The sequence below is a fragment of the Rissa tridactyla genome, chromosome 2, assembly GCF_028500815.1.
Source record: "Rissa tridactyla isolate bRisTri1 chromosome 2, bRisTri1.patW.cur.20221130, whole genome shotgun sequence".
In the NCBI taxonomy this organism is placed as follows: Eukaryota; Metazoa; Chordata; class Aves; order Charadriiformes; family Laridae; genus Rissa; species Rissa tridactyla.
In genome coordinates, this window is record NC_071467.1 from 167,900,254 (window position 1) to 167,911,633 (window position 11,380).

The following is an 11,380-nucleotide window of genomic DNA, read 5'->3' on the forward strand; positions in this document are numbered from 1 at the left end:
CCAAGAAATGGCCCCAAATCAGGGAGAGGGGCCTCAGCTGAGGTGCGTGTGAAGTCGGGAGCCGAGCGAATGGGCTCTGCAGCCGGAAGGAAGCTGGGTACACAGATGCTGTCAGGGCTCTCAGTGAGGCTTGGATGCAGGAAAGAGCAGGAACCTTTTGTCTTCTTTGGCTTACGGAAACTTCCTCGGGGTGTGCAAGTTCTTCCTAATGTAGAAAAGATGACCTTTTAGTCTGCCATGAACTTGGTTTGATGTTTCCCACTTTTGTCTTTGTTTTGACAATTCTCTTTTCTGCTCTGACACTTCTCTATGTTGCCATACCTCCCCCATGCAGCTCGCTAGTCTTACTTTTACCAAAGTGCTTTTTAATATAGAACCTTAAATACCGTTAGCATGCAGCTGAATCATCTGTTTAAACGAGTTTTGCCTTTTTTTTCTGATTCTCCTCCACATGCAACAGGGGACAGGGGGTGAATAAGTGAGCGGCGGCCTGGCCCCTTTTAGCCTTTGGTAAAAGGGTGAGGAGCGAGCGGGTCCTCGGGGGGAGGGAGCGAGTGTGGTTCTTTGTTTCTGGCTGGGGCTAAAGCAGGAGAGCGATGCTCTTTGGGTGGGTCCCTTTCCTGGGGGGTTTTGAGGCTGTGGGTGGAAGGGCAGGCAGCGGCTGGCAGGTAAGTGAAGTTCTGCCCCTCATTTCTTCCTGCAAACGCTGTGCTTGGCAGGGAGCGTCCGTCCTCGCTGCGCCTCCGGCCAAGCCTGGTGTCACGGTGCCGTGCCTTGCAGCTTCTTGCCGCAGATGTCGGTGACGTTCGAGGACGTGGCCATCTACTTCTGCCCCGAGGAGTGGGCCGAGCTGGCGGGCTGGCAGCGGCGGCTCTACCGGGAGGTGATGCTGGAGAACTACCAGGCGGTGGCCTGGCTGGGTGAGGACTGTGTGCGGTGCCGCCGGGCTGGGGTGGAGCTGGAATCGCCCTCTCGAGCTGAGCTGGAGCCCTTGAAAGCCAAAGGCCAGCTGTTGGTGTTGCTGCCCGAGCGCTGCCCGAGCGGTTGGGATTGCAGGTTTTCCCCTGCCCGGCAGCCTCCTGTGGAGAGCGGTGCTGGGAGAGAGAGTGGGCTGGAGTGGTGTTGAGGAGAGCGGAGAGGAATGGCAGAGAGCGGAGTAGAATAAAGCTGACGATGGCGTTGGAGGCGCAGGGCAGGGGGGTGCGAAGGCGTGTGCGGGCAGGGTGAGGAGAGAGGAGCGGAGCGGGGGCAGATGCTGGGCCTGTGGGCAGGGGGAGCCGGTGCCGCTGTGCCGGCAGTGCGGGAGAGGGTGCTTCTCTCTCTTGCCCGCACAGGCTGGTGCGCCGTCAAGCCGGAGATCATCTGCAAGATGGAGCGAGAAGAGACGCCGTGTGTGCCAGAGTGCCCTGGGGCGCGGCGAAGGCACCGCAGCCCTGAGCCAGGTGGGTACCAGGCGGCTGCGGGGCCGGTTGGACGGGTTCAGCAGCACCATCCCCTTGGCCTGAGATGCCGCTTGCCGCAGGAAAAGTGGGGGCTGAAGAAGCACCAACAAATGCACACAGTGGCACGGCCCTTCTCCTGCCCACAGTGTGGTCAACGGTTTCAGCTGAAGCAGATCCTGGTGACACACCAGAAGGTGCATGGCAGAGAGAAGCACTTTGGATGTGCCGACTGTGGAAAGCGCTTCAGTCATAAGCATAAACTGCTGATCCACCGGCGCGTACACACCGGTGAGAAGCCTTTCGCCTGCAGCCACTGCAGCCACCGCTTCAGGCAGAAGTACCACCTGGTCCGCCACCAGCGCATCCACACCGGGGAGCGCCCCTTCACCTGCACCCGCTGCCCCATGACCTTCAGTCACAAGCATGCCCTCACTGACCACCAGCGGGTCCACACTGGGGAGCGCCCCTTTGCCTGCACCCACTGCCCCAAGGCCTTCAGGAAAAAGACAGCCCTCACCATCCACCAGCGAGTCCACACCGGGGAGCGCCCCTTTGCCTGTGCCAGCTGCCCCATGGCCTTCAGGCACAAGAATGCCCTCACCGTTCACCAGCGGGTCCACACTGGGGAGCGCCCCTTTGCCTGCACCCACTGCCCCAAGGCCTTCAGGAACAAGCAGACACTCATGGTCCACCAGCGGGTCCACACTGGGGAACGCCCCTTTGCCTGCGCTGGCTGCTCCAAGACCTTCAGGAACAAGATGGATCTCACCATCCACCAGCGGGTCCACACTGGGGAGCGCCCCTTCACCTGCACCCACTGCCCAAAGGCCTTCAAGGACAAGAAGACCCTCACCGACCACCAGCGGGTCCACACTGGGGAGCGCCCCTTCGCATGTACCCACTGTCCCAAGACCTTCAGGGACAAGAAGACCCTCACCATCCACCAGCGGGTCCACAGCGGGGAGCGCCCCTTTGCCTGCACCCACTGCCCTAAGGCCTTCAAGGACAAGACGACCCTCACCAACCACCAGCGAGTCCACACTGGGGAGCGCCCCTTCACCTGTTCCCAGTGCTCCAAGGCCTTCAGAAACAAGACAGCCCTCACCGTCCATGAGTTGGTCCACACTGGGGAGCGCCCCTTTGCCTGTGCCCTCTGTCCCAAGGCCTTCAGGCACAAGAAGACCCTCAGTGACCACCAGCGGGTCCACACTGGGGAGCGCCCCTTCGCCTGCCCCCACTGCCCCAAGACCTTCAAGCACAAGAATGCTCTCACCTTCCACCAACGTGTCCACACCAGAGAGCGCCCATTTACCTGCACCCACTGCCCTCAGACCTTCAAACACAGGAACGCCCTCATCTTCCAGCAGGGGGACAACACTATCGAGAAGCCTTACAAGTGCAGCAAGTGCAGCAGGATCTGCAGTCAGAAGCAGGACCTGGATTGCCACCAGAAGGTGCACCAGGGCCTGACTGCATGTCCAGAGGGCAGCCAGCGGGTGGAAGGGGGTCCGTCCCCAGTGCAGGAGCGAGCAGAGTCAAAGCCCTTCTTGTGAGTCAGCTCCGAGTCTTTTCTGGATGAGGGGAACATGGTAGCTCACCCACAGCAGCCCCAGCATCTGGCCACCTCCATGGCCTGGTGCCCCACGCAACTGCTGTTGAGGTGCCTGCGGCTCCCCCTGGCTCACCATCCCTCGTCTTTGGGAGCTGCGGGTCTGAGGGTGGAGCTGCGGGACCCCTCGTCCATCCTTGATGGAGTGGTTCTGCTGCCTCCACCTCACCCAGGCACCTGCTGGCCTGGCTGCCCGTGACCATGGGCCTTCTCAGGAGTCGGTGCAGATGAATGATGAGCGCTGGGTGGCCGAAAGGCGTTGCCCCCATGCTGGGTTCAGCAGCTGCCATTTGCAGGAGGGTGTGCAGGAAGGAACGGCTTCGGGCTGCGTTTGTCCTGAAGAGGAAGGTGCTGCCTGGCCGCTTGTCTGCCGTGGGGAGCAGAGACCGTTGCAGAGGATCATGTGCGCTTGAGCATGTGCGCAGCCACAGCTGGGAGCCAACTACACAGCAGCACACTGTTCACTCCTGTCGAGCTTGTTGTCCACCGGGACCCCCAGGTCCCTTTCCACAGCCGTGTAGATCCCAGCCTGTGCTGCACTCCTGGATTATGTTTTCCCAGGTGCAAGACCTTACACTTGTCCTTTTTGAACTTCATAAGGTTCTTGATAGCCCACTTCTCCAGCCTATCCAGGTCTTCTTGCAAGGTGGCTCTCCCTTCCAAAGCGTCCACTTCCCCACCCAGTTTGGTGTCATCAAAGCATCCCTCTGCTCAAGAGAGAGGACACAGAGAGTACACACCACAAGGCACCCTGTGGTTTTACCTACGCGACCACGGAGTGGACATGAGGAAGTGGAGTGGAAAACCTACCTCGACCCCACAGGCACAAGTACATGAGTTGTAAGGAACACAGTCACAAAAGGGGATTCTTCCAGGAGAAATGCCGCTCCAGTTTCCAGTGGGCAGTTCCCCAGACAGAGCAGAAGGCCTGATCTCGCTTCTGATCCTCTTGAAGGGACTTGCAAGTCACTTTTGCAAGAAGTGAGTAGCAAATACTATGATCAGAACTAGAGGGGCCCCGTCTCTGGCCAGCTGGAGGAAAGGGGCAACCGGGTTTACTGGACTGTGTGGGTTCCATGGCCTGGCACGTCACCGCTGCGCGCTGCCATGCTGGATGTGCTACAACTCCAATATGAACTGGAGTCCAAGGCAGCCAAGTGGTATGCCACAATCGGTATCACTAATGTGTTTTCCTCAATCCCTTTGGCAGCGGAGTGCAGGCCACAGTTGGCTTTCACCTGGAGAGGCGTCCAGTACACCTGGAATCGACTGTCTCAGGGCTGGAAACACAGCCCCGCCATTTGCCGTGGACTGATCCAGACAGCACTGGAGAAGGGTGAAGCTCCGGAACCTTGGCAGTTCATTGATGACATCATCATATGGGGCAACAAAGCAGAAGAAGCTTTTGAGAAAGGGAATAAAATAGTTGGAATCCTCCTAAAATTCGGTTTTGCCATAAGATGAAGTAAGGTCAAGGGACCTGCACAGGACATCTAGGTTTTAGGAGTAAAATGGCAAGATGGAAGCCATCAGATCCCAATGGGAGTGATCAACAAAATCTGTCTCCACTGATGAGTATAAAGGAAACACAAGCTTTCTTAGGCATTGTGGGTTTTTGGAGGATGCATATTCCTGATTACAGTCTGATGGTGAGCCCTCTCCTTCAAGTGACCTGGAAGAAAAACAATTTTACGTTGGACCCTGAGCAATGACAAGCCTTTGACCACATTAAACGGGAAATAGTTCATGCAGCAGCACTGGGGCCTGTCCGGGCAGAGCAAGGGGAGAACGGCCCTACCTGGAGCCTCTGGCCAAAAGCACCAGGGGAGACTCGAGGTCAGCCCCTGGGGTTTTGGAGTCCGGGATACAGAGGATCCGCGGCCGCTATGCTCCAACTGAGAAAGAGAGATGGGCAGGATACAAAGGGGTTCAAGCTTTTTTGGAAGCGGCTGGCACCGAAGCAGAGCTCCTCTTGGCACCCCGACTGCCGGTGCTGGGCTGGATGTTCAAAGGGAGGGTCCGCTCTACACGTCACGCAACTGATGCTACCTGGAGTGAGTGGGTCGCGCTGATCACACAGCGGGCTCGAATGGGAAACCCCGGTCACCCAGGAATTCTGGAAGTGATCACGGACTACTGGCCAGAAGGCAAATATTTTGAAATATAACCAGAAGAGGAGGTGACGCGTGCTGAAGAGGCCCCATTCTATAATAAATTACTGGAAAATGAGAAGAGCCTTTTCACTGATGGGTCCTGTCACATTGTGGGGAAGTGTCGGAGGTGGAAGGCTGCTGTGTGGAGTCCTACACAATGAGTCGCAGAAGCCGCTGAAGGACAAGGTGAATTGAGCCGGTTTGCAGAGGTGAATTTAGACATTGCTGAATGAGAGAAATGGCCAGCGCTTTTTACCGATTCACGGATGGTGGCAAATGCTCTGGGGGCGGTTACAGCAGTGGAAGCAGAGCAACTGGCAGCACAGAGGCAAACCCACCTGGGCTGCCCCACTGTGGCGAGATGTTGCTGCCCAGATAGAGAAGCTGGTTGTAAAAGTACATCACGTAGATGCCCGTATACCCAACAGTCGAGCCACTGAGGAACATCAAAACAGCCAGCACGTGTATCGGGCTGCTAAGATTGAAGTGGCCCAGGTGGATCTGAACTGGCAAAATAATGGTGAATTATTCATAGCTTGGTGGGCCCTTGACACCTCAGGCCATCAAGAGATGCGACTTAGAGATGGGCTCGTGACACTGCGCAGCACACGGCTTGGAAGATGATCCGGCCGCGCGAGGAAATGCCTGAGTTGATGCCGCAACGAAGCAGCACTAGACAGCAGGGGCCAGTTCTCGCACTCATGACTCGAGACCTGGAGGGACTGAGCAGACCCGATAGAGCTCAACTAGACAGAGAGGTAAGCTCGGAAGAAAAAAGCAACTGGGAAGAATGGGAAGCAATCCAAGACAAAGAGGGCATTTGTGAAGCTGAAAGAGCAAAGGTAAAAATTTGTCAAGCAGTTTGGGTTGGGACATGGTTGAGACGTCCCAGAAGGTGCCTGACCTTGAGCAGGATGTGAAAGGAAACCACGTGTCTTACGTGTTCTTTTGCAGTTGCCGACTTAGCCATAAGACAGCAAAAAATGCAACTTCTGGACCGAAGTTGAGCCAAGAGTGTATCCCAAGGCAATCCTGGGCTATTGTAACGCTAAAACACACACCCTCTGTGAACAATGAGCGTGCTCACCAGGTAACCTAAACCCTAAATGTTTTAAACATGAGCTTAGATGCATATGTGTAGTTCGGAGTGATGAATGAATCATTATTAATCAATCAGCTGTATTTTATCACTATAAATATTGGGCGGTTTGAAACCTGTGCGTGCTGGCTGTTGTTAAATGCCCGGCACACGATTCTGCAGAACTGAAATAAAACCAAATCTCTCGACTCAGTGGGTGGTTTGGCCCTCGCACAGCGGGTGAAGAACCCTCACTTCGGGACAACAGCCTGACTCCTGAGCAGCTTTAGGAAGTCAGCCAACACAGACCCTGCGCTTCCCGGTGCGGACGCAAGGGATCGACTGACACAGGGAGCACGGAGCTGGGAACGTGCTCTCAGAGGACGCAGCTCTGCAGTTGCAATCTTAGTTTGGGGAGAATGAGCAGGGAGGGTGTGTGAGCAGTTCCCCACGCAGGATCACTGCCACTGCTGCCCGCCTGCAGAGACCGCTGGGTGACGGCTGCTGCCGAGGAGGGACCGAGGCAGGAATCACACAGTTGGAAGGGCTTTGCCATGTCTGGGAGGCCTTGGGATGGGGCTTCCATCAGCTGCTGCTTTCTTTCATCAAAGCGTCTCCAACACTCCAGGGTCCGTTCTAAGAATTCTCCGGGTCCTTTGATGGCGTTGTATAGCGATTTAGTTATTAGCACAAACTTTGGGATCCAAACCCGACAAAATCCAGCCATCCTCAAACATGCCTTCAGTTGTGTCTCAGTTTTTGGCACTGCCACCCTGCATGCAGCCGCTTTTCTCTCTTCTGCAAGTGCTTTGATACCTTGAAACCCAGATACCCAACTTCCCCGTTTGCTACCTGGGCCACCTTCTTAGAGACTCTGTAACCCGCTAAACCTGAACAATTTACTAAACTGGTGGTGGCTTCATAGGATCATAGAATCTCCATGGTTGGACAGGACCTTTGAGATCATCGAGTCCAACCAAACCCCTACAATCTCTGCCACTAGAGCACGCCCTGAAGTACCAAATCCAGACGTTTCTTCAACGCCTCTAGGGATGGTGACCCAACCCCCTCCCTGGGCAGGCTGTCCCAGTGCCTGACCACTCTTGCAGTAAAGTCATTCTTCCTAATAGCTGATCTGAACCTCCCCTGCCGCAGCTTCAGCCCATTTCCTCTGGTCCTGTCATTATTCCCCTGGGAGAAGAGGCCAACCCCCACCTCTCTGCACCCTCCTTTCAGGGAGTTGTAGAGGGCAATGGGGTCTCCCCTCAGCCTCCTCTTCTCCAAGCTAAACATGCCCAGCTCTCTCAGCCTCTCCTCAGATGCCCTGGTCTCCAGAGCCCTCCCCAGCCTGGTCGCTCTCCTCTGGACACGCTCCAGCACCTCAATGTCCCTCTTGTACAGAGGGGCCCAGAACTGAACACAGCGCTCGAGGTGAGGCCTCACCAGTGCCGAGTACAGAGGCACCATCCCTTCCCTGCTCCTGCTGGCCACGCTGTTCCTGATACAAGCCAGAATGCTGTTGGCCTTCTTGGCCACCTGGGCACACTGCTGGCTCCTGTCAAGCTGGCCGTCCACCAGCACCCCCAGGTCCTTTTCTGCCGGGCAGCTTTCCAGCCACTCTGCCCCAAGCCCGTAGCGTTGCTTGGGGTTGTTGTGACCGAAATGCAGGACCCGGCACTTGGCCTTATTAAACCTCCTACAGTTGGCCTTGGCCCATGGATCCAACCTGTCCAGGGCCCTCTGGAGAGCCTTCCTACCCTCGAGCAGATCAACACTCCCACCTAGCTTGGTGTCATCTGCAAACTTACTGAGGGTGCACTCAATCCCCTCATCCAGATCACTGATAAAGATATTAAACAAAACCGGCCCCAAAACTGAGCCCTGAGGGACACCACTGGTGACCGGCCACCAAGAGGATTTCACCCCATTGATCACAACTCTCTGGGCACGGCCATCCAGCCAGTTTTTAACCCAGCAAAGAGTACACTTGTCTATGCCACGATTCGCCAGCTTCTCCAGGAGAATGCTGTGGGGGACGGTGTCAAAGGCCTTACCAAAGTCCAGACAGACAACATCCACAGCCTTCCCCGCGTCCAGAAGGTGGGTGACATGGTTATAGAAAGAGATCAGGTTGGTTAAGCGGGACCTCCCTTTCCTAAACCCATGCTTGCTGGCCCTGATCCCTTGGCTGCCCTGCACTTGCTGTGAGAGCTCACTCAAGATGATCCTCTCCATGATCTTTCCTGGTACCGAGGTCAGGCTGACAGGCCTGTAGTTCCCCGGATCCTCCTTCCGACCCTTCTGGTAGATGGGCGTCACATTAACCACCCTCCAGTCATCTGGCACCTGCCCTGTTGACCAGGATTGGTGATAACTGATGGAGAGAAGCTTGGTGAGCTCTCCTGCCAGCTCCCTGAGTCAGGAAGGTCGGGAACACGCAGCCCAGAGAACGAGAATGAGGAAATGAACTCTTCAAACAGCTCCAATCGTCTCTGGCACAAACCTCTTCAACAGTCGAGCTTCTAGTCCACCTTTTACTTATGAGCAAGTTGAAAACATTCCTACTGCCAAATTCTAATAAGACTTTACCCTGAAAACTTGATCTGCACAGTAACAGCTATCCAGATGCGTATGAGTCACTTAAATGAGGTGAGGGAAAGCGATTCTGAGTGCTCCTGGAATGCCTTTCGGCAATGGTTATGAACTTGGAATAGTTGTCCCGGCTTTAGGGCTTACATTCAAAGAGTGCAATGCTGCTGTTCAAATGCCAAGGTGAGACACACACACACACACACACACACAGCCCCCAGGGCAAAGTGGGGGTAAAAAATAAGCATCTACTCAGTGAACGGGAGAACATCCACTACACAGCCAGACCCAGCTGTTCATCGAACCACCAGCGCCCAGTGGGTTCTCACGCGCAGGTCACCGAAACATCAGCTTGTGACAAACGTCAGGTGTGGAAGAGAGCACGAGAGGACGTACAAACATAGTCACGAGAGAAAAATGCAGGCAAGCTCCTAAAATAAAGTGGCTCAGAGCGTCCTGGTTTGGGGTGGAGCAGAGCCAACTGCTGCTCAGTGAGAGGCTCCTGCTTACACTCGGGTCTGTGGCAACCGGGGTCTTTGACTCGGTTGTTTACCCCACGGAGGGGTCGCACCTGTGGGGGGGAGGGCACAGGTCAGGTGAGGCAAAGTGACCAACAGGGTGTCCCAGCCCAGCTGCCATGCTCAGGGTAAAAGCTGAGGGAGCAAAGGGGTGGCTGCTCCTTCTTCACCGTCTCTCTTTCTTTGGTGGCTGGTGCCCCAGGAGGACCCTGTCGGTTTGTCTGCCTTTTGACCCCGAGCAGTGTGATCCCAAATCCAGTTCCCATTGGTCACCGACTCCGGTCTGGAACTTCCCCAGTGCCTCCCAGTGACAGCAAACCCAGTTCTCTCAGCCTGTCCTCACCTGGCCGCCTTCCCAGTCCCTTCATCGTCTTGATGGCCATCGTCTCTGGACCTTCTCCAGCTTGTCCGCATCTTTTTTGTACAGCGGGGACCAAAACTGAACACAGTGTTCCAGGTGTGGCCTGACCAGCGCTGAGTGGAGTGGGGTTCTTTCTGCTGGTGCTGCCCTTTGGCTTTCTCTGCGACAGCAGCAGCGCACTGTCGGCTCCCCTTTCACGCTTACGCCAAAGAGCCAGGGGATGGAAACCTTTGGGGCCGTTTAGAAAATGAACGCTGCTTTCCAAAGATCGTGATTTTGTTGCTGCTTCTCCTGAATATGTTGCAGGGGTGGTTTTGTGTTAAACATTGGAGCAGGAGCTAAGCCGTTAAGCTAACACTGCCAAGGCCACCACTAACCCATGTCCCTCAGCACCACGTCTACACCTCTTTTAAATCCCCCCAGGGATGGCGACTCCACCACTGCCCTGGGCAGCCTCTTCCAACGCTTGACAGCCCTCTCCATGAAGAACTTTGTCCTCGTATCCAATCTAAACCTCCCCTGGCGCAACTTGAGGCCGTTTCCTCTCATCCTGTCGCCTGTAACTTGGGAGAAGAGACTGGCGCCCACCTCGCTACAACCTCACAGAGCCGTAGAATGCCAGGTTGGAAGGGACCTCAAGGATCATCCGGTCCAAACTTTCTTGGAAAAGCCCAGTCCAAACAAGACGGCCCAGCAGCGTGTCCGGCTGCATCTTAAAAGTGTCCAATGCTGATGGGGAATCCACCGCTTTCCTGGGGAGCTTATTCCTATGGCTGATTGGTGTCATGGTGACAAGTTTTCCTCTTGTGTCCAGTTGGAATCCGCCTGGATTAACTTGTACCCATCACCCCTCGTCTTTTCCCTGCCACTCCTTGTAAAAAGGGAGCCACCGTCTTCTTTTAGCTTCCCTTTAAATACCGGAAGGTGGTGAGTAGGTCATCGGAGCAGGAGGGGGCATGGCGTGACGTGCGTTGCTGCTGCTCAGATCCCATGGCCCGATTCACGGCGGGTACAGAACAAAGCACTCCCCAAACCACCCTCCCCCGGCACCAGCCTCGCCTCTGCCCCCACCCGTATCACCAACAGACGTAAACAGAGCGTATGACACCTTATGATCCAGACAGACGGACAAGGTTAGCTTCACGCGTTGCTACTAAAAAAATAAGTGAAAGAAAAGGGGGTTCTGTGTTGTTAGCTGTCCTGTGTTCAGCTGCATCCCTAGGATGGCGCAGAGGCAAAACGTCTGCAGCTGGAACTATTCCCTCTTCAGGGAAAAATCTTATCTTCGGGGATCTTCTTCAGGTGCCTCCCTTCCCTGGGGCGACGCGTTTAGCATGACCTCTGTAACCTTCATTAGCGGATGCAGGGTGTGCGCGTCCACAGGCGCGTCGCGGATAACGAGGCAGAGGTGACGCGTGGGACACGATGGCCTCGAGAGCAGAGACCTGACAAGCTTACCACACGAGTGGCAGAGCTGCCTTGTCTGCACAAGGCAATCCTCCTGCGGCTCCCCAGGCGCCTGAGTGAGCAAAGCCTGAGCCTTATCAGTTCTTTGAACACCAGGCCGGCGTTCCTTATTTACCGGGAGTGTTTGAGACGTTCCGTTCCTGGAGAAGGCTGGAGAGGGGGG

At 55.7% G+C, this 11,380-nt stretch overlaps 1 protein-coding gene across 1 annotated transcript; it reads left to right on the forward strand.

Annotated features, from left to right (window-relative positions):
- The first annotated feature begins 1,377 nt into the window (after window positions 1-1,377).
- On the forward strand, window positions 1,378-7,600 carry LOC128904791 (gastrula zinc finger protein XlCGF26.1-like). Its single transcript, XM_054189512.1, has 2 exons — window positions 1,378-1,442; window positions 1,523-7,600. The coding sequence occupies exon 2, from the start codon at window positions 1,553-1,555 to the stop codon at window positions 2,993-2,995; it is 1,443 nt and encodes a 480-aa protein (XP_054045487.1). The 5' UTR covers window positions 1,378-1,442; window positions 1,523-1,552; the 3' UTR covers window positions 2,996-7,600.
- The last annotated feature ends 3,780 nt before the right edge of the window (window positions 7,601-11,380 follow it).

Excerpts from the sequence above, each read along its gene's own strand:
- LOC128904791 (XM_054189512.1), top strand. The coding sequence starts at position 1,553 with ATGCACACAGTGGCACGGCCCTTCTCCTGCCCACAGTGTGGTCAACGG.